At 38.4% G+C, this 24,240-nt stretch overlaps 1 protein-coding gene across 1 annotated transcript in view; it reads right to left on the bottom strand.

Annotated features, from left to right (window-relative positions):
* Nucleotides 1-325: 325 nt before the first annotated feature.
* Nucleotides 326-24,240, bottom strand: part of EDA2R (ectodysplasin A2 receptor) — a 62,048-nt gene continuing 38,133 nt past the window's right edge. Inside the window, exons 4-7 of the mRNA XM_045847460.1 lie at nucleotides 6,401-6,579; nucleotides 5,760-5,845; nucleotides 3,445-3,606; nucleotides 326-702 (exon numbers count right to left, since the gene is read on the bottom strand). Of these exons, the coding sequence (XP_045703416.1) occupies nucleotides 326-702; nucleotides 3,445-3,606; nucleotides 5,760-5,845; nucleotides 6,401-6,579 (804 nt within the window). The remainder of the gene's footprint in view (nucleotides 703-3,444; nucleotides 3,607-5,759; nucleotides 5,846-6,400; nucleotides 6,580-24,240) is intronic.

The raw sequence follows: 24,240 nt of genomic DNA, 5'->3' as shown, positions 1-24,240 counted from the left end.
TGCTGTCATGGTGCTTGTATACATGAGAGGAGATCGCTGAATAACTAAGTATTAGATAGTGGGACCCTGAGGGACTTTGCAAAAGGCCAAGTTAGAGATACTGGTGTCACATAAACCTAGCCAGTTCCTTAAAGGCCCAGAAATGTGATATCTGACTCACTCAAAAGATTAGCATCACTACTGTTGTTCTAATATCCACCAATGATCCTAGCTTACTGTTCCTTTACTGCTAGCCCTACTGAACAACAGTACTCCAGAGAAGGATTTCTTTGGGGTGGTCCCCAATTTCTGGTCTTCCCCACCTTTCCAGCTCACCTCAGTAAAGTTAAGGGCTGGGGACTTCAAAGGGCACATTGAGTTCCAGGCTCTCTCCAGAGCTTTCAGCTGTGTTCCCCCTCAAGGTCTCAGCTCCAGTATAGGAGACAGAGCTGGAAAACTTTTGCAGGTCCAGCTCTGTGCATTCGATGGGAGTGTGGACCCAGTGGGAGTGGCTCTCTGAGGCGCAGGAGGCCATAGTAAAAGACTCCTGGGTAGGGAAGCCACGAGTCGAGCTGCGGTCGTCATCCAGGATGGGGTTAAGTGGCTGGGTCTCAAAGATGCTTTCACTCAGTGGAGACTCAGGACTGGTCTCCTGGCCGGGTGGCATGGGGAAGAGAGATTCCTCTTCCGCTGCCTCGTCAGCCTCAAACTGTAGCGAACCTCCTGCAACTCGAAGCAGAAAGCCACTGGGTCACCCAAAGGCAGAGGCTCCTTTCATCAGGGCACCTGGTCTTGAGTACAAGATAGGAAAGGGTCTGGAGCTAGCACTCCCCATTTTCATCCTGGGAACCAGAGCACCTAGCACCAGGCTGAGGTGTCACAGTTGAGAAACACACTTAAAGTGGGGTTTTATATTGAGGCTACCTGGAGATAAAGCAAGGAAAAGAGTCAATTTCTTCAGAGAAAGAATAACCCTCTGTGGGAAGCAAGATTTTGACACCAACCCCATGATCTTCAACACTCTGGTGTTATTCCTGCATGTATGTTATACAGCAAAGGCACTTTGCAGATAGTATTAAGATCATGGGACTTAAAATAGGGAGATTACCCTGGATTACTGAAGTAGGCCCAATGTAATCACATGTGTCCTTAAGAGTAGAAGGAGGCAGAAGAATTGGAGAGAGTATCAGAAAGATGAGTCATCAAAAAGGCTCAATTCATTATCGCTCATTTTGAAAAAGAAACGGGGTCATAAACTAGAGAATGTGGGTGGCCTCTAGTAACTGGGAATGACCCTCAGCTGACAGTCAACAGATAAATGAGACCTCAGCCCCAAAATTCAAGGAACTGAATTCTTCCATCTTCCTGAATGATCAAGGAAATGCATTCTTCTCTGGAGCCTCCAGAAAGGAACACAACCCTCCTTGATTTCAGCCTTGTGAAACTCTGAACAGAGATTCAGCTGAACCTACAAAACTTCTGGTCTATGAAAATAGTGACATTGTCAATGGGTATCATTTGAAGCCATCAAATTTGTGGTACTTTATGCTTAAGTCTGATTTGACATCAGGTGACAAACTGAGAAGCTATATATGTTTTCTTGATCTGCACATTGCAGTTGTGTTTTTATTGTTTATTAGAACTCATCAGAGCTTAAAACTATTTCAAACAAAAGTCCATGTTTATGCCTTCTCTTGAAAAATCCAGGAGATCTTGAAACATGGAATATTCCTGCATGGTAACAAATGACTAGAGCTGAATAGTAAATTTCCCTTAGACAGGAGATGAATTCTTTAGTTTGGCATAGTCCCTACTAATCTCTATTGTACTTAATATTGGATCTAATTCACACACTAATCTTGCCTATACAACCACAGTATGTATGCAAATCAGTGACTCCTAATAAACACCTTCCCCTATGGAAAACATGTCTAACCCTTTTTCTCCTATGAGACCTTGAGGGAGTTGCCTGTCCTCATATTCCCACAGAAGGGTACTACATTGTGATGTTGAGGGCAGAAAAAGCATATAAAGGTTACCATTTCTTTTCTCTGAGTCAGGAAAAGGTAGACAGGCAGTTCTCAGATGGTGCTTCAACTTTCTGGGCCCTGTGGCCCAAATGCTTCATTATCCATGTTTCATACCAATGACTAAGGAGTGGACAACAGCTCCTATCTGAGAAACTAACCTCCAAAGTCAAATACAGAATGGTCTACCTTGACCCACAGTTTTTAAAGAGTAGAGGAAACAAAAATAGAGTTTGATAAGGGTTATAAGGTGCAACAGGGTTCCCCTTATGTCCCAGAAGCCCAAAAAACGCTATATTAATCTCCAGTTAAGCTAGGGGTGTGGCCAAACGTATCTGTTACATTTTTTGAAGATCATCTAGCAGGCCCTAGAGCCAAACTGACCAAGGTAGGTCCATATAAAAGGATCTTCTCATACAAATAGAGACAGATAAAAGTTGTATTGCTTTGGATCCTGTATCCAGTGGGCTAAGGAGGAGTCTTAAGCACCCCAATATCCTATAAACTTTATCCTCACTCTTCCTTATTAAATCAACACCACTGATTAGCCTGTGTTTCTGCTTTGGTACCTCTACATAGCTTTCCATTCCCTCGATGAAACTTAAGCTGCACTGAGCTTCAGTACCCTTGGCTGGAGTTTTAACACTCTGCCTGGTCCTGGCCAGCCACCATCCCACCTCTATCTTTGCCCTCAGTGACCTGGATTTTGTCCCCTGTTTTTGTTGATGGCTGGAGTTGTGCTGAAAACAGATCACAGTGTTACTCCTGATTTAAATATAACCTTTCATCTGGAATTTCACATGGCTATTTCCTACTGGCTGGCAGACTTTTCTGGATATATTTATTATCTGGGGAAAAGAGTCTATGTTTGCCAGCTCACCTGGACACTGGGCTGTCAGTTATCCACATTTGGGTTAATATTATACCAATAAGTTACCAAAGACTTCACCCACTTTTATTATAGTCATATCTCAAATCCAGCCTGCCTTCATTTTTGGCATGTTACCAAATCTATAGCTATTAGTAGAAATGAAAAATTATAAAAGAATAAAACCAACTAATCTAATTCTACTTGTCATTTTAAATATTAGGGAGAAAGAGACCCAAAAAAGTTAGATGATTTTTTTTAAAGTTACAAAGTGATTTAGAAGTAGATTTAAAACCTAAGTCTGCAAATTTTATTTCCAAGGGCTTTCCTATGATGTTGTGTTCTATAAATAACCCCTATATTTTAATGAAACAGGTCCCATGAATGGACAAGATTCTTGGCCTCAAGAATCTCTGAAGTCCCATACTGCCACCCCCAAGTAGTGCACCCCTGGGGTTTTCCAGCACTCTGTGGAAGGCCTATTAACTCTTACCACCCCCCAAATTCCTCTTTTATGCTAATTATAGCCTTGTTCTTGATTTATGCAATATGTGAAGCAGCTATACTTACCATGTTGGCAATATCTGTTGAAAAACTGCCTGCAGTAAAGGAAGAAGAGCCCCAGGAAGGCCAGGGTAAACATCACGAGCAGACTGCTCACCAGTACAAGTGTGGCCTCCTGAGGCGGCACTGTGGGTACATCTGCTTTCACTAAACTCAACTGGAAGGCACCTGTGAGACAAGAAATTAGAGGAAGTTAGTCATTGTGGGCAGTCAACAGTCACCCTGCCACTGGTCCTGAACTTCCTCAGATCATCACTCTCTCCTTAGGGCCTTTTCCAGTTGGGGTTGCTAAGCTGGTTTTACTTCTCTGTAGATAAGGCAAAAGTATAAAGAACAAAGCAGAGAAACTAGCATAAACTGCTAATATGGTATAAATTACTACAATTATTTGAAGATTCACATATTCTATGGTCTTTCCATGTCATTACTAGTTATATAACCTAGAAAAATAGAAACAAACTAAAGTGCTTATCTATAAGACACAGGATAAATAAATCATGATTAGTCCTATGATATAATATTGTATAGCATTTAAAATAATTTAGAGGGGGAAAAATTGGAAAAAGAGAGTATGTAGCTTGATATCATTTATATAAAACATTATAAAATATAAATAACAATGTATATTGCCTACAAATATATACATATATCACAAAAGAATACAAGTATTAAAACACGGGTAGAGAGGTGGCAGAGTCATAATGCTCACCAATTATTTGCATGCTTCCCTACATTTCCCATACAGTTTTATAGTAGGGCCATCAGAGTACTTCTGGCCAATGGACTGTAAGTAGAAGTAGTGTGTGTCACTTGTAGACTGAAGTAGTTAAAAGCCAGTATGGCAGCTCTATCTCTTTCCATGTCCAATTAATCTGGAAGCCACATGATCTAGATGGTATAGATATAAGATGGAGGAAGACCTTTGCATAGTGAAAAACAAACTTTTATTGTATTAAGTCACTGAGATTTTGAGGTTTGTTACTGTAGTACAGCCTATCAACAAGATACATACAATTTCATGATAGTGGTTGCCTTTGAGGAAGCAGAAAGAGAATGTAACTTAGGATGAAAAAGGGAATTCCATTAAATCTGTAGAATCTTCATTTGTTTATTTATTTAACTTTTCTAGTTTTGCTTTTTTAATTATTTTATTTTTTAATTGTGTTTTTCCCATTACCATTTAGCCCCCTTAAACATTTCCCCCTCCCCCCATGGCAATTACCACACTGTCATCCATGTCCATGAGTCCTTTTCCTTTTTGCTCAATCCCTCCACCCCTTAAACACCACCCCTTAGCTGTCATCCTGCTCTGTATCTATCAGTCTGTCCCTATTGTTCTTGTTAGTTCAGTTTGTTTATTAGTTTCCACATATTCGTGAAATCATTTTGTATTTTTCTTTCTCTGACTGGCTTATTTCACTTAGCATAATGCTCTCCAGAAACTTTGTTCTTTAAAAGAATCTTAAGCAAATACGCAAAATGTTAAGATTTATTAGTTATGGATGTTTGTTGCTGAGTATTTTTATTTTATATTTTCTGCATTTAAATATTTCTGCATATTTGAAATATTTTATGATTTAAAAAGATAGGAGAAGGGAGAGGATTTCAGGGGAAAAGGGGAAGGGTTTATAGGAACAAGTATAAAGGACACATGGACAAAAACTAGGGGGGTTGGAAATGGGAGGGAGGTGGGGAGAACTGGGGGGGTGGGCTGGGATGGGAGTAAAAGACAGAAAACTGTACTTGAACAACAATTAAAATTTAAAAAATTTAAAAAATTCAGAACAACAAAAAAGATATCAATAATTTTAAAACAACACACGATTAGATATATAGATGGTAGATAGATAAAAACAATAAATGGACAGATAAGTCAATAGTGATATAGGCATAGACTAGATCTTAGTACTTCATTCAACCTTTACTAGTCTTAAGCACTAGGGACTCCTATATACCTCATATCATCATCATCATCATCATCATCATCATCATCATCCACAAGTATACACATATTATAATTTATAAGCTTCTTCTAAATCTATTATTTCATTAGACCTAGAGAGCCATCCAATAAGGTATGAAAAATCATGGTAGTCATGACTCATATTTTTTTTTCAGGTGAGGAAAATGAGGGTCAATAAATTTCAGTGATTTGCAAAGGGTTACACAGATTATACATTGTGAAACCAAGATTCAAAATCTAATTCACTTGCCAATCTACCCTACAGGAAAGAGTATGGGCAGGTAGTAGAAGTCTTTACTACCCTGTCTTATTGTCACACAATGGGTTGGAGAATTAAAAAAGAGAACTGGATACAAACATTGAACCTCAGAGGTGGGGGTCTGTTTCGTGCATGGGATGCACTCTTGGTCCTGCAGGCCTCCAATGCGTGTCTTTTGGTAGAACCTGTGGTCAGAGCAATAAGCAATTGCAAGGTGATCAAACAATCAATGCCCCGGATTGATCCTTCCTGGGATCATAGGCAGATTTTAGAATTCTTGCCCCCCTGGAAGCCAGTACCCACCACCATCCCTCATGAGTTCTGTGTCTCTATGTCTGATTCTGACTCAGAGACCCAGATACTAAACCTATTCCCCCATTCAACACACCCTGTAACCAAAAGGAGAGCTAGTATCACAAGAGAGGGGAGTTCTGCTTTGATACCAGCCTTTCTAATCTCTTTTACGTCTGCAGTGAGCTGTATCTTGCTTGACTCTTGGGCCCACACTAAGTATGCTGGCATTATAATAAAGTTGTTAAATACTCATCTGTGGCTGACCATGCGGTAGGCACTTTATAGGGGGGTCTTGGTAGTACACTTCTTCTCCCTAGTGGGAGCTCGAAGTCATCATGATATAGGCAGTTAGAACATTTCAACTAAGCTCTAAGAGATAATGTTAAGGGAGAGTTCTAAGGGCTAGAGAAAGCCCAGAATGGCTTGGTTTCATACAGCAGGCTCACCTGGGTAGACAGTCCCCACAGACTGCATTAGAGGTAGCTGTGCAGTTGGCCTTCTGGACACGATTAATGACAGCACAGGTGATGCAAATCTGACATCTATGATGGCCCCAGCTGCTTTTGTATCTACGAGGAGGGCAGGCTGTGCAGTATGCATCTCCCCCCTCTCCGTAACCACAATCCTGCAGAGAAATGGGAGTCACTACCATTGCTGTATAGGAACTTGGGAAGATCAGCCTTTTACTGCATTGCAACCGGCACTGAAAATTGAAATAAGACAAAATGAAATAAGGATATCAAATACCAGAGTGCATAGCATGTATTTTTAAAAAGATTTTATTTATTTACTTTTAGAGAGAGGGGAAGGGGGAGAGAAAGAGACAAAGAGAAACATCAGTGTGTGGTTGCCTCTCATGTGCCCCCTACTGGGGACCTGGACTGCAACCCAGGCATGTGCCCTGACTGGTTGAACTGTCAACCCTCTGGTTTGCAGGCCAGCGCTCAATTCACTGAGCCAGTAGCCAGGGCCAGCCCATGTTCTTAGTGTGAGATCTTTATCCCTTGTTTCTCAGTGAGTTTGGCAAAATTTATTCACAAACTATTGTGTATGTGTGGTCTAACCTGTCTAGGGGCTGCCCGAAGGAGTGATACATGGTGTTTACTTTTGTTTCACTCAATTCAGAATGCAGACTGAAAAAGGGGTGGGCACTTGTTTAAAAACTGTTACAAAGCAAACTAACAAAGCACAGATGCCTGGGGCAACAAATAATGGGTGAAGACACACAAAGAGTGCCTAATCCTGGGAGCTAGAAATGGAGGAAATCCTTTAGAGAATTAAGACATTTAAAAGTGCCCATATATATGGGATGATTTAGAAAGGCACATGCATGCCTAAGGCAAGACATATGATTAGAAAATACCAGACAAGACTCAAAACTTACACACTGGGCTGATCCATCAATTAAATGCAAGTTTAGCTAAGCGTTGAAGGAGTACTTCAGCATGGAACTAATCTGCAAAGACTGGGAAAGGTGTGTGTGTTCTTTTTTTTACTTGTCATTGTTTGATTTTTTAACTCTTGGAACTCAAGGAAATCTCTGTCGAAATATTAGCTGAACACAATCTAAAGGAACACAGACTTAAATGACCACATATGGCAGTCTTTGCAACTATAGTTTGGGAAAGCACCTCAACAAGTGGACAACTATAGCATTTAACAAATCAAGTTGTTTTAAAAACAGCTAAATGTGAGGAAGAAGGAGAATATGATTTTGAGGGTTACCATATTATAATAAAATATGACTACTTGTCAGCAACAACAAAATCAAGGCATAAAAGGAAGCAGGAATATATGGCTCATTTGAAAAAACCAGTAAAATTGATAGAAACTGTTCTTGAGGAACTCAAGATATTGAAACTAGTAGACAATGACTGAAAGTGCTGTCTTAAATACGATAAAAGAAAAATGCAGAGAAGGAACTGAAGAAAATCAAGAAATAAATGTATAAACATAATGGAAATATAAATGAGGAAAATATAGAAAGAAACCAAACAGAAATACAGGAGCTGAAAATTAAAATAACTGAAATTAAAAATTCACAGCACTGCCCTGACCAATGTGGCTCACTTGGTTAGGTGTCATCCCACAAAGTGAAAGGAAAGTGAAAGGTTGCCAGTTTGATACCTAGTCAGAGTACATGTCTGGGTTGCAGGTTTGGTCCCCATTTGGAGCATGGTCCCTGGTTGTGGTGTGCACAAGAGGCAACTGATCGATGGTTTTCTCTCACATTGATGTTTCTCTTCTTGTCTTTCTCCCTTCCTTCCCTATCTCTAAAAATAAATAAATAAAATCTTAAAAATTTCACTGGATTTATTCAATAGCATATCTGAGGGCAGAACAAAAAATGAGCAGACTCAGAGGCAGGGAAGTTGTCAAGAGGATCAAGACAATAATGAATAAAGTAAACAACCTGTAAGAGACATTGTTAGGTGTATTAACATACACACTGCAGGAGTCCCAGAGGAAAAAGAGACACAAGAGAAGAAATAATATTTGAAAAAATAATGCTTGAAATTTTCCCAAATTTGATGAAATACATAAACACATCCACAATGCTCAATGGATTTTAAGTAGGAAAGTCATAGAGACCCATACTGAGACATAAACAAAACATGGTTAACTTAAAGACAAAGACAGTATCTTGAAGCAGCAAGAGAGAAACAACTTGTCAAGTATGAAGGATCCTCAAAAAGGTAAAAATTCAAATTTTCTTCAGAAATTGTGGAGGCTAGAAGGCAATAAGGTGGCATATTTAAGTAAAAAATATAAATTGTTAACTAAGAGTTTTATATACAGCAAAAATATCCTTTAAAAATGAAGAAATTAAAACATTCTTAGATAAACAGAAGCTGAGGGAGTTTGATACCACTACGCCTTTCCTACAAGAAATGCTAAAGGCAGTTTTCTGGTTATTAATACATAGTAACTCAAAGCTATAGAAAGATATAAATATCTCCAGTAATGATAAATATATGGACAAATGTAGCATTATTGTCTATTTGTTTTTTAAATCCATCTCTTATTTCCTATATGATTTAAAAGAAAAATAAATAGTAATAGAGATAAATTCATTATGGGGCACATAAGGATTAAGATAACAGAAAAAGTGATGACAATAACATAAAGGGAGGTGAGACAAAACTGAGTAAGAGTTAGTTTTTGCATGTTATTGGAGCTGGTATTAGGTCAAAGTACATTGTTAAAATTTAGGATGCTAAATGGAATCCACATGTAACCACAAAGAAAATATCTAAAATATATACAGCAAAAATGATAGGGAAATTAATACTTCTCACTGCAAAAAAAAAAAAAATCACCTAGCACAAAAAAATGCAATGATGTAAAAAATAAGTTATACAAAATGGTATAAGACAAATAGTAAAATGTCAGAAGTATTTTCTTATGGTATTATTTTTAATGCCAATAGATTAAACTCTTCAAAGGCAAATTGGCAGACTGAAATTAAAAACAAATATATGATTCACTTATATCCTGTCTATAAAAGAGCCACTTTAGATCTAAAGACTCAAATAGGTTAAAAGTAAAAGGGTGAAAACATATTTCATGCAAACAGTATCAAAAAGAGAGCTGGAGTGTCTATACTAATGTAACACAAAATAGACTTTAAGTAAAAACTTCTACAAGAGACAAGGACAGACATTATATATTAATAAAGGGTCAACCCCTCAAAAATATAAAAATACATCAACACATAAAAATACAAAATATAAAAATATAAAAAGGGCCACTACATTTAAAAATATAAAATTTATATAAAAACATGTACACCAATAACAGAGCCCTCAAACCTATGAAGCAAGCCTTAACAGAACTTAAGTCAGCAACAATTCTACAACACTAGCTGTAGACTTCAATATCCTACTTTCAAAAATGGATTGAATATCTACATAGCTCAACAATGATATAGAGTATTTTGAAAACACCATAAACCAACTAAACATAACTGACATATATAGAACACTATACCCAACATAAGAAGAATATACATCCTTCTCAATTAATTGCACATAGTAATCTAGGATAGGCTATATTAGGATACAAGTCTCAATTAATTTTACTTATTTTTCCAAGTGCAAGCATTTTTTTTATTTCCCTCTCCTTTACTTTCTTTTTTATTGAATTTATTGGCGTGACATTCATTCATAAAATTATATAGGTTTCAGGTGTATGAATCTATACCACATCATCTGTATATTGCATTGTGTATTCACCACCCCAAGTCAAGCCTCCTTCCATCACCATTTATCCCTCCTTTACCGTCTTCTAACTCCCCCCAAAGCCCTTCCCCTCAGGTAGTCACCATGCTGTTTTGTGTTGATAAGGTTTTATTTGCTTAGTCTCTTTACGTTTTTAACCCAACCACACAACCCCACTCCGCTCTGAAAAGTGTCAGTCTGTTCTATGTATCTATGAGTCTGTCTCTATTTTATTTGTTAGTTTGAGTATTTTTTAACATTTAAGTCTTTAATTCATTTTGAGCTTAATTTTGTGCATGGTACAACAAGGTTATCTAGTTTCATTTTTTTTTGCACTTATCTGCCCAATTTTCCCAACACCATTTATTGAATAGACTATCTTTACCCCACCATGGTATGTTCTTACTTCCTTTGTCAAGTATTAATTGACCATAAAGGCATCGGTTTATTTCTGGGCTCTCTATTCTGTTCCATTGATCTATGTGTCCATTCTTATGCCAGTACCAGACTGTTTTGATTACCATGGTCTTAGATTGTAGTTTGATATCAGATAGTGTGATTCCTCTCACTTTGTTCTTTTTTCTTAAAATTACTGTGGCTATTCAGGGTCTTTTATGGTTCCACATAAATTTTTAGGATACTTGCTCTAGTTCTGTGAAATGTGTCATTGGTAACTTGATAGGAATAGCAATGAATCATTGCTTTGGGTAACATGGACATTTTAATAATATTAATTCTTCCTATCCATGGACATGGTATATGCTTCCACTTATTTGTATCTTCTTTAATATCTTCAGTGTTTTATAATTTTCTAAGTAAAGATCTTTTACACCCTTGGTTACTTTATACCTAGATATTTTATTTTTTGATATAATTGTAAATAGGACTGTTTTTCTTAGTTTCTCTTTATGGTATTTTATTACTGGTGTATAAAATGCAACTGATTTCTGGATATTTATTTTGGATCTTGCTACTTTACAAATTTCATTGATCAGTTCTAGTAGTTTTTGGTGGAATCTTTTTGGTTTTCTATATACACTATCATGTCATCTGCAAACAATGACAGTTTTCCATCTTTCCTATATGTGTGTCTTTTATTTCTTCTTCTTGTCTGACTGCTGTGGCTAGGATTTCCAGTACTATGTTGAATAAGAACAGTGAAAGAGGACATCCTTTTTTTGCTCCTGTTCTTAAGGAAAACACTTGTAGTTTTTGTCCATTGAGTATGATGTTGGCTGTGGGTTTATCATATATGACATTTACTATGTTGAGAAGTGTTTCCTCTATTCCCACTTTGCTGAGAGTTTTTGTCAAAAATGAGTGCTGGATTTTATCAAATGCTTTTCTATTGTTAGGATGATGTGACTTTTATTCTTCATTTTGTTTGTGTGGTGTATCATGTTTATTGATTTGAGGGTATTGTACCAAACTTGCATTCCCAGAACAAATCCCACTTGATCATAGTGTATGATCTTTTTAATGTATTGATGGATCTGGTTTGGTAACATTTTGTTGAGGATTTTAGCATCTATGTTCATCAGGGATATTGGCTACAGTTTTCTTCCTTTCTAGTGTTTTTTATCAAGTTTTGGAATTAGAAAAATGCTGGTCTCGTAAAAACAGATTTGCAGCCTTCCTTCTTCTTGATTTTTTTTGGAATATTTTGAAGAGGATAGATGTTATTCCTCTTTGAATGTTTGGTAAAATTTGCCTGTGAAGTCATGGAGTCCGGGACTTAAGCACTTAATTTTGAGTATTTCTTCAGTTTCATTAGTTTAGTTATCAGTCTATTCAGGTTTTCTGATTACTCTTGATTCAGATTTGGAAAATTGTATGTTTTTAGGAATTAATCCATTTTGCCCAGTTTTCCAAGTTTTTTTGGCATATAGTGAGTGGTTCATAGCATTTTCTTACAATCCTTTGAATCTCTCTGTCATGTCAGTTGTTACTTCTCTTTCATTTCATTTGAATTTTATTCATTTGGGTTCTCTCTCTCTCTCTCTCTCTGTCTTTTGATGAGTCTGGTTAAATGTTTATAATTTTGTTATGATTTAAATAAAAAAAAACAGCTCTTGGTTTCATTGATATTTTATATTTTTTAAGTTTCTATATCATTTCTTTCTACTTACCCTGGGCTTCATTTGTTGTTCTTTTTCTAAATATTTGAGGTTTCATGTTAAATAGTTTATTTGTGAATTTTTTTTGCTTCTTCAGGTATGCCTATAATGCTATAAACTTCTTTCCCAAAACTGCTTTTACTGTGTCCCATAGATTTTGGGTTGTGGTGTGTTCATTTCAACATGTTTCCAGGTTAGTTTTGTTTCTTGATCTCATTGTTAACCCATTAATTGTTTCATAAAATGTTATTTAGCCTCTATGTGTTTGAATTTTTTTAGTTTTTTAATTTTATTGATTTCTAGTTGCATACTGTTGTGGTTAGAGAAGATGCTCAATATGATTTCAATATTTTTTAATTTGTTAAGATGTATTTTGTATCATAACACATGATCTTTCTTTGAGAATGTTCCACGTGCACTTCAGAAGAATGTATATTCTGCTGCTTTGGGATAAAATGTTATTTAAATATTAATTAAATCCATCTAATCCAGCGTATCATTTGAGGTCACTGTTGCCTTGTGTTTTGTTTTGTTTTGTTTTGTTTTGTTTTGTTTTGGCTGAAAGATCTATCCATTCATGTTAATATGATATTAAAATCCCCTACTAAGACTGTATTGCAGTCAATTTCTCCCTTATGTCCACAAACATTTTCTTTTGTGGACATGTCCTATTTTCGGGGGGGGGGGGCCCAAGAAACCCAGAATTTATTTATAAAACATTGTGTATTTATTTATTCTTACATGTGTATACTTTAGTCACCTTTAAAGTACTCTCCATTTAATGCAATACATCTATCAAGACATTTTTTCCACTGTTCAAAACAATTTTTGAACTTGTCAATTTTGATATCTTTTAATGCTTCTGCTATTTTTTTGTTTCATCTCTTCTACATATGCAAAATGTTTCCCTTTGAGGATTTTTTTCATCTGAAAAAACAAAAAAAAAGTTGCTTGGGGCGAGATCAACTGAATAGGGAGGGTGGAGCATGAGGGTCAAAACCTGATGAACAATCAGCATGATGTGGGCAAATATGCTCATAAATCACCCATCATGAAATGGGCAAACACACTGAAAGAGTCTTTAGGTCCTAAGATGGCAGCTTTGTTGGAGGGAGCATGATCCCCTTCCTCTGTGCAGAGGAGAGAAACTCGAGGATCGGCAGAGGAACACAGCAAGGGGCCTAGGTTATCTCAACATTTATGAAAACAGGACATCAAAAATTATAGCGGACATCGAAAAACCAGATGGTAAGGAGACTGCTTCAGGACAACAGGGACCCAGGGATCAGCTCAGTGACCAGGGGGGTTGCAGTCCCCAGGCCCGGTGCTCCTGGGTCTGCCTTGGGGAACCCGGGAGAGCAGAGTCGCTGCTCCTTCCCTGAACTATGGGGGTTGAGCAGCACCAGGGGAGGCCTTGTTGCTTGAAGGCACAGAGAGGGGAGTTGGACTGGGAGACAGTCACGCAGGGGCTGCAGGCACCCATGCATAGCCCTGGGAGGGGTGAGTGCCCCCAGCCTGTATGAACAGGGGCGGCCTGGACATGTGCCCGAGCCCCCAGCGCGGTGGGAGTGTGGATCTGTGGAAGACCCAGACCTCGCAGCCCTGAACAAGGAAAGGACGTGGGTGTTTGCGGGTTTCTGGAGCCTGCGGTGGTGAACTTGGGGGAGCATGCGCCCCTCCAAGATTTCTGACTCTTGCGCTGTGAACCTGGAAGGGACGTGGCACTTCGGGGGTTCCTGGAGACCACAGTGGGGGAAATTGGTGGAAGTGCGTGCCCCTTCGCAATCCAGGGAGGTTGCATCGTGAACCTGGAAAAGACGCAGGAGCTCTGTGGGGCCTCGGAGCTGGGGAGACCGCGGCAGTGAGCTCCAGAGAGCGTGCTTGGGAGCACCCATACCCACATCCAGGGTCCTGTAGGGGGATGTCGGATTGGCTCTGGGGAGAGCGCACTGCTGGCGCTGGGGACAGTGCCCGAGAGACTGACTGAGTTCTGACTGGGAAGAGTGAAAAGCATTCCAAACGCCCCTCAGCCTGCTGAAGCCAGCAAGACCAGAAAAACTGGTTTGGTCAATTAGAAACAAACAGGTTTTTTTTTTTTTAAGATTTTATTTATTTATCTTTTAGAGAGGGAAGGGAGGGAGAAAGACAGAGAGAGAGAAACATCAATGTGTGGATGCTGGGGGTTATGGCCTGCAACCCAGGCATGTACCCTGGCTGGGAATCGAACCTGTGACACTTTGGTTCCCAGCCCGCGCTCAGTCCACTGAGCTATGCTAGCCAGGATTATTTTTAATTCTTATTATTTTTATATCTCTCAATTCCTTATGTTTCTCTTCCTTTCATCCTAGTATTATTCCTTCCACTCCAAATTTATCTCTCCTGCATTCCATCTTCTGCTCCCCCCCTTTTTTTTTGAGCCTGCAAGTTACTGCAAATTTGTATTATCTTTTTCTCACTTGTCTGACATTTTTTAATTTAATAGTATTTTGGTATTCTTTTTCTTTCTGTATAATCTTCTTTGCTTGGCTGGTTATACTGTCATTTGATAGGTCCCCCCTGTTATTTCAGTCACAGTGTGTTGATAATTTACTGTCCTTCATTTGTGTTCCATTAATACATTTCTCAAGGTTCTATATTCCTTGTTCTTCTTATCTAGACTCATAGATTCCTGCACATGATTGTTGCTTTAATATTACTGTAAATAAGACCTAGTTCATACAATTGTAAATACTACTCAACACCCCTCCCTGATCTCAGCCCACTTCGCAATTTCCTGAACTATATTATTGTGCGGGTTGCCTTTATTCTTTTACACACTACTCCTATTTACTAATCTTTATTCCCACCCTACCTCAGAATCTGACCTCCCACAGCCTCACAGCTTTCTAGATCCAACTAACAATCCTTTCATCCCCAATGAGAGTCTTATCTTCTTTCCATCCTTTCTAAAACGTGGCTAGTGGGGTGGAAGACCATGGTTAACACTATACATAGCCAAAGGATATCCCATCTCTTCTCTGCTAGCAGCTAATGTAAATATCATAGAATACTGTCTTGCTGTCTTAAACCATTTTGCCTTACTCCTCCAATTGATCACAAAAAAGAGTAGGGGGAAGCTGTGAACACCAGGATACACTAAGGAGACTGCACCACTGAATCTCACAGGTATTCTACCACAGAAGTTCACACCATAATCACAGGGAACCAGAACACATCAATTTAAGAAACAGAGGCTAACAAGAAGAGTCTCCCGAACAGTGAGAAGACAAAGAAACAATCCCCAAATGAAGGGAAAGGAGGAAGCCTCAGAAAGAATGCTAAATGAAATAGAGGCAACTCAACTATCAGATATTGAGTTCAAAACAATGATTATAAGGAAGCTCAATGAACTCACAATGAGCTACCAGAAACTACAGGGAAACTACAATGATCTCACTGCAAACTATGTCAACAGGAAAAAGGAAATAGAAACTATCAACGAGGGCCAAGAGCAAATGAAGAATGCAATTTCTGAACTGAAGAACACAGTAGAAGGAATCAAAGGCAGGATGAATGAAGGAGAAGACTGGATTAACAAATTGAAGGACAAAGTAGAAAAGGACACCCAGAAAGAGCAAGAAAAGGAAAAGAGGCTCAGAAAGAATGAAGAGGGATTAAGAGAAATGCAAGACAACGTATTGTATTGAAACATAATAATATCTGTATAATAGGGATAAGAGAAGGAGAAGAAGAGCAAGGGATACAAAACCTATTTGAAAAAGTAATGAAGGAAAACTTCCCTAATTTGATGAGAGAAAAAGTCACACAAATACAGGAAACACAGAGAGTCCCAATCAAGAGGAACCCAAAGAAGACCAACTCAAGACACATCATGATTAAAATGGCAAAATTTCAAGACAAAGAGAGAATATTAAAGGCAGCAAGGGAAAAACAGGAAGTAACATACAAGGGAGCCCCAATAAGGCTAACAGCTGACTTCTAAATGGAAACACTTCAAGCCAGAAGAGAATGGCAAGAAATATTACAGGTAATGAGAACCACAGGTCTGCAACCGAGGCTACTATATCCAGCAAGGCTCTGAATCAAGATAGAAGGCCAAATAAGAAGCTTCCCAGACAAAAGAAGTCTAAAAGAATACACCTCCACCAACCAGCTCTGCAAGAGATGCTAAAGGGATTGCTTTAAGGAAGGGAAGGAAAAGAGAGAGAGATTGAGAGGAACACACGTACATAAAAGACAAAGAATAAGTACCTATCAATAATAACCTTAAACGTAAATGGATTAAATGTTCCAATCAAAAGACATAGAATAGCTGAATGGATAAGAAAACATGACCCACATATATGTTGCCTACAAGAGATCCACCTCAAGATAAAAGACCTGCACAGGCTGAAAGTGAATGGCTGGAAACAAATCTTCCAAGCAAATGGACAGGAAAAAAAAAGCCGGGGTAGCAATACTCATATAAGACAAACTAGACTTCCAAAAAAGGGCCATAAAGAGAGACCCAGAAGGTCACTTCATAATACTCAGGGGAAGAATCCACCAAGAAGACACACATATTGTAAATATATATGCACCCAACATAGAAGCACCCAAATACATAAAGAAAATCTTAGAGGACCTCAGGAAAGATATTGGCAGCAACACAATTATAGTGGGGGATTTTAACACCCCACTATCAAAAATGGACAGATCTTCCAAACAAAATAGCAACAAAGATATTGTGGCATTGAACAATACCCTTGATGAAATGGGCTTTACTGATATATACAGAGCTCTCCATCCCAAAGAAGCTACATACACATTCTTTTCAAATGTACACGGAATATTTTCAAAGATAGACCACATGATAGGACACAAAACAAGCCTCAACAATTTCAAGAAAACTGAAATCATACCAAGCATTTTCTCGAACCACAAGGGACAGAAGCTAGAAACCAACCCCAAGGGAAAAAAAAAAAAAAACACTCAAAATCATGGAGATTAAATAGCATGCTATTAAACAACGAATGGATGAAGAATGAAATTAGGGAAGAAATCAAAAGGTTTCTGGAAACAAATGAAAATGAACTCCCAACAACCCAAAACTTATGGCACACACCAAAGGCAGTCCTGAGAGGGAAGTTCAAAGATATACAGGCATACCTAAAAAAGATAGAAATTTTTCAAACAAACAACCTAACCCTTTGTCTACAAGAACTCGAGGAACAACAAAGAGAGCCCAGAGCAAGCAGAAGGAAGGAAATAATCAAGATTAGAGTAGAATTAAATGACATAGAGACAGTACAATTCTAAGTATCAATGAATCCAAGAGCTGGTTCTATGAAAAGATAAACAAAATCAACAAGCCTTTAAGCAGACTCATTAAGAAAAAAGAGACTTCCGGCAAGATAGAGGAATAGGTGGACGCACCGTACCTCCTCGCACAACCAAGATTAGAACAACAATAATTTACAGATAGAATAACACTCAAAACTGATAGAGGATTTATCTGAATGGAAGTCGGACAGCCAAGAAGTTGAAGTAGACCCGTACATCCAGACTGGTAGGAGACGACGAGCCGGGCGGGCGCAGGGCTGGCGTGGGTCAGCGGCGCGCGGAGGTCCGGGAAAATTTGGTGTGAAATCAGCGCGACAGCCATCTGGGGCGTAAGAATGTAGCAGTGATCCCTGAGTACGCAAGCTGCGGCTGGTGGACCCAGTGAGGTGGCGATTATGGACCAGGGCAGAGCTCGCAGCCCAGGATCCCAGAGAAGAGTCTGAGCCCAGGAGAACGGAACTACTGCCATTGATCCTTCCCATGTCCGCTCCTGCCCCCACATATAACGTCACAATCTAGCGACTGGGGTGCCCAGCCCCGCTGAACACCTAAGGCTCCGCCCCCCACCGGAACAAGAGTGACCAGACCGAAAAAAAAAAAAGGAGAGACAGAGAAAGACATAAGATATGTTTCCAACAGAACAGATCAGTCCCCCAGGACTCATCCTTTTGAGCGACCAAGAAATAGCCAATCTATCAGATGCACAGTTCAAAACACTGGTGATCAGAAAGCTCACGGAATTGGTTGATTCTGGGCACAATTTAGATGAAAGCATGCAGGTTACCATAAAAGAGATGCAGGAAGATACACGGAGGAGAGCCAATAGTGAAAGGAAGGAATCTGAGTCTCAAAACAATACAGTGGACCAGAAGGCAGAAAGAATCAACCAAGCAGGAAAGCATGATGAAATAAGAATTCAAAAAATCGAGGAAAAGCTTAAGAGCATCCAGGACATCTTTAAACGTTCCAACATCCGAATTATAGGGGTACCAGAAGGGGAAGGGGAAAAGCAACAAATTGAGCATGTATTTGAACAAATAATAAAGGAGAACTTCCCCAATCTGGCAAAGGGAACAGTCTTCCAAGAAATCCAAGAAGCTCAGAGAGCCCCAAAGAAGTTGGACCCAAGAAGAAACACACCAAGGCACATCATAATTACGTTAGCCAAGATAAAAACGAAGGAGAGAATCCTAGAAGCAGCAAGAGATAAGGGGACAGTCACCTACAAAGGAGTTCCCATCAGACTGTCAGCTGATTTCTCCAAAGAGACCTTACAGGCAAGAAGGGGCTGGAAAGAAATATTCCAAGTCATGAAAGACAAGGACCTACATCCCAGATTGCTCTATCCAGCAAAGCTCTCATTTAGAATGGAAGCTTAGAAGGGAAGATAAAGTGCTTTTCAGATAAGGTCAAGTTAAAGGAGTTCATCATCACCAAGCCCTTATTTTATGAAATGCTAAAGGGACTTATCTAAGAAAAGAAGATAAAGAAAAGACATGTATAGTAAAAGGACAGGAAACTCACAATTATTAACAACCACACCTACAGCAAAACCAAAAGAAACTAAATAAACAACTAGAACAGGAACAGAACCACAGAAATGGAGATCACATGGAGGGTTAGCAACAGGGGAGTGGGAGGAGGAGAGAGGGGAAAAAGGTACAGAGAATAAGTAGCATAGAATGTAGTTTGAAAATAGACAGGGGGAAGGCAAGAATAGTATGGGAAATGTAGAGCTAAAGAACTCATATGTATGACACATGGACATGAACTAAAGGGGGGAAACGTGGGTGGGAGAGGGTGTACAGGGTGGAGGGGAGAGAAGGGGGGAAATGGGACAACTGTAATAACATAATCAATAAAATATATTTATAAAAAAAGAAAAAAGAGAGAAGACCCAAATAAACACAATCAGAAATGAAAGAGGAGAGATTACAACACATACCACAGAAATACAAAGGATTGTAAGAAATTACTACAAAGAACTGTATGCCAAGAAATTTGAAAACCTAGATGAAATGGACAAATTTCTAGAAAAATATAATCTTCCAAAACTCAATGGAAAATAAGCAGAAAACCTGAACAAACCAATAACAGCAAAATAAATTGAAACAGTAATCAAAAAACTCCCAACACACAAAAGCCCTGGGCCAGATGGTTTCACAGGAGAATTCTACAAAGCATTTAAGGAAAAGCTAACCCCTATCCTTCACAGACTATTTCAAAAAATCCAAAAAGATGGAAGACTCCCAAACTCTTTTTATGAGGCCAACATCAATTCCAAAACCAGATAAAGACACAACAAAGAAAGAAAACATCAGGCCAGTATTGCTGATGAACATTGATGCTAAAATCCTCAACAAAATACTGGCAAACCACATCCAGAAATACATTAAAAAGATCATACACCATGACCAAGTGGGATTCATTCCAGGGATGCAAGGATGGTACAATATTCACAAATCAGTAAATGTAATAGAACACATAAACAAAAGTAAAGACAAAAACCACATGATCATACCAATAGATGCAGAAAAAGCACTTGATAAGGTACAGCACCCATTTATGATAAAAACACTCAGGAAAGTGGGTATAGAGAGAGCATTCCTCAACATAATAAAGGCCATATATGAGAGACCTACAGCCAACATCATACTCAATGGGCAAAAATTAAAATTTTTTCCACTAAGATCAGGAACAAGACAAGGCTGTCCACTTTCACCACTTCTATTCAATATAGTATTGGAAGTTTTAGCCACAACGATCAGACAAGAAAAAGAAATAAAAGGCATCCAAATCAGAAAGGAGGAAACAAAACTGTCACTGTTTGCAGATGACATGATAGTGTACATAGAAAATCCTATAGACTCCACCAAAAAACTGCTTGACCTAATAAATGAATTTGGCAAAACAGCAGGATACAAAGTCAATATCCAGAAATGAAAGGCATTTCTGTACACCAATAATGAAACAGCAGAAGTAGAAATCAAGAAAAAAAATCCCATTTGAAATAGCTAAAAGTAAAATAAAATATCTAGGAATAAACCTAACCAAAGAGGTAAAAGACCTGTATTCAGAAAACTACATAACACTGAGGAAAGAAATCAAGGAAGACACAAATGGAAACATATACTGTGTTCATGGATTGGAAGAATTGATATCATCAAAATGTCCATACTACCCAAAGCAATTTACACATTCAATGCAATACCTATTAAAGTACCAATGGCTTATTTCACAGACATAGAACAAACACTTCAAAAATTTATATGGAACCATAAACCACCCCGAATATCTGCTGCAATTTTGAGAAAGAAGTGTAAAGTAGGATGGATCTACAATACCTGACAGTACACTATACTACAAGGCCACTGTAATCAAAACAGCCTGGTACTGGCATAAAAACAGGCACATGGACCAATGGAACAGAACAGAGAGCCCAGAAATAAACCCAAGTCTCTATGGTTAATTAATATTTGACAAAGGGGGCAGCAACATACAATGGAGTAAAAATAGCCTCTTCAACAAATGGTGTTGGGAGAACTGGACAGCTACATGCAAAAAAATGAAACTCGAGCACCAACTTACACCTTATGCAAAAATAAATTCAAGGTGGATAAAAGACTTAAATATAAACTGTGACACCATTTAAGTCCTAGAGGAGAACATAGGTAGGAAAATCTCAGATATTTCACACAGAAACTTTTTTACTGACATGTCTCCTAGAGCAAGGCACATAAAGGAAAGAATAAACAAATGGGACCTAATCAAAATGAAAAGCTTTTGCACAGCTAAAGAAAACAGTATCAAAATAAAAAGAGAACCAACTGTATGGGAGAACATATTTGCCAATGATACCTCAGACAAGGGTTTAATCTCCAAAATATGTAAAGAACTTACATGATTCCACTCTAAGAAGACAAGCAACCCAATTAAAAAATGGGCAAATGACTTGAACAGACACTTCTCCAAGGAGGACATACAGGGGATCCAGAGACGCATGAAAAGATGTTCAATATCACTAGCTATCAGAGAGATGCAAATTAAAACCACAAGATACCACTTCACACCAGTCAGAATGGCCATCATAAACAAAGAAACAACAAGTGTTGGAGAGGTTGTGACGAAAAGGGGACCCTAGTGAATTGTTGGTGGGACTGTAGACTGGTACAACCACTATGGAAAGCAGTATGGAACTTCCTCAGAAAACTAAAAATGGATCTGCCTTTTGACCCAGCAATTCCACTGCTGGGACTCTATCTTAAGAACACTAAAACACCAATACAAAAGAATCTTTGCACCCTGATATTCATAGCAGCACAATTTACAGTAGCCAAGTGCTGGAAGCCCATCAGTAAATGAATGGATCAAAAAACGACGGTACATTTACACAATGGAATTCTTTGCAGCAGAAAGAAAGAAGGAGGTCCTACCCTTTGCAATAGCTTGGATGGAGCTGGAAAGCATTATGCTAAGCGAAATAAGCCAGGTGGTGAAAGACAAATGCTATATGATCTTACCTTTAACAGGAACGTAAACAACAAAACAAAGAAACAAGCAAAATATAACCAGAGACACTGAAATAGAGGACAGGCTGACAGTGACCGGAGGGGAGAGAAGAGGGAATTTCAGGGGAGAATGGGTAGGGTTTACAGGAACAAATTTAAAGGACACATGGACAAAAACTAGGGGGAGGGTGGTATTGGAAGCGAAGTGGGGAGGGTTGGGTGGGTGGGCTGGAGTGGGAGTAAAAGGGAGAAAACTGTACTTGAACAATGATTAAAGTAAAAAACATAGAAAAAAAAGAAATGATACCAAAAGCACAAGCAACAAAAGAAAAAAATAGATATATCAGATTTCATAAAAAACCCTTTTGTTCATCAAAAGACATTATTGAGAATAAAAAGATCCACAGAATGGGATAAAATATTTGTAAATCATCTATCTTAGAAGTGCTTAATCCAGCCCTGGCTGGCGTAGCTCAGTGGATTGAGCGCAGGCTGGGAACCAAAGTGCCCAGGTTCGATTCCCAGCCAGGGTACATTCCTGGGTTGCAGGCCATAACCCCCAGCAACCGCACATTGATCTCTCTCTCTCTCTCTCTCTCTCTCTCTCTCTCTATCTCTTTCTCTCTCCCACTCCCTCCCTTCCCTCCCTAAAAATAAATAAATAAAATATTAAAAAAAAAAGAAGTGCTTAATCCAAAATGTATAAAGATCTCCCAAAACTCAAAACAAAAAGACAAACAACCTGACTAAAATGGACAAGAAATGGAACAGGACTTTCTGTGAAGAAGATATGCAAATGGCCAATAAGCACCAGAAAGGATGCTCAACATCATTAGTCATTAGGGAAATGCAAATCAAATCCAATGCAAATCCAAAATAATTGTGTTGCCTTTTTGTGTTATTGGTGGTTTCTTTTACTGTGCAGAACCTTTTCAGTTGATATAGTCCCATTCATTTATTTATATTTTTATTTCCCATACCTTTGGGGTAAAACTCATAAACTTCTAAGACCAAGGTTTACTACCTGTGTTTTCTCCTATGTAATTTATTGTTTCAGGGCTTATATGTACATTTTTGTCCATTTTGAGTTCATTTTTATATATGAGGGATAAAGTAGACTAACTTTATTCTCTTGCATGTGGCTTTCCAATTTTTCCAGTATCATATATTGAGGATTTCTTTTCTCTGTTGTATGTTTTTGGCTCCTTTTTAAAAAATAACTTCCCCGTATACATGTGAGTTTTTCTCTGGGCATTCAATTCTCTTCTATTGGACTATGTGTCTGTTTTTCTGCCAATACCAGGCTGTTTTTAAATATAATATTTACTATATTTTTCCATTACCATTTAGTCTCCTTACACCTTCTCTCCCCAGCAATCACCACATTTTTGTCCATGTTTTTTTTAAATAGTTAATTTGATACTATATTTTTTCCATTACCATTTATCCTCCTATAGGCTTTTCTACCTCCACTCACCCCATCCCTCCACAAGCACCACACTGTTGTATGTGTCCAGGAGTTAATTTTCTTTTTTGTTCTATCCTCCAACCATGCCAATGTTCCTCCAGAGCTGTCAGACTGCTTTCTATGAGTCTGTTTCTATTTTGTTAATTAGTTCATTTTGCTCATTAAATTTCACATATGAGTGAAATAATATGGTACTTATCTTTCTCTAACTGGATTATTTCACTTAGCATAATGATCTCCAGGCCTACCCATGATGTGCCAAAATAAATTTTTCTTCTTTTTTATGGCTGAGTAGTTCCATTCTGTAAATGTACCCTTGCTGTTTTGTACACTTGTCCACTGATGGACACTTGGGCTGATTATGGATCTTGGTTATGGTAAATAAAGCTTCAATGAACATAGAGATTTATATATTCTTTCAAGTTAATGTTTTCAGTTTCTACAAATAAATTCCCAGAAGAGGCATCACTGGGTCATTAGACAGTTCCAGTTTTTAATTTTTTGAGGTAACTCCATTATGTTTTCCACAGTGGTTTCATCAATCTGCATTTCCACCAACAGTACATGAGTGTTCCCTTTTCTCCACATCCTCACCAGCACTTGGCATTTGTTAATTTATTGATGATAGCCATTCTGACAGATGTGAGGTGA

This window comes from Phyllostomus hastatus, unplaced genomic scaffold, assembly GCF_019186645.2.
Source record: "Phyllostomus hastatus isolate PE091 unplaced genomic scaffold, TTU_PhHast_1.1 phas_contig_551, whole genome shotgun sequence".
NCBI classification, from domain to species: domain Eukaryota; kingdom Metazoa; phylum Chordata; class Mammalia; order Chiroptera; family Phyllostomidae; genus Phyllostomus; species Phyllostomus hastatus.
This window is presented reverse-complemented; position numbering and strand designations above follow the sequence as displayed.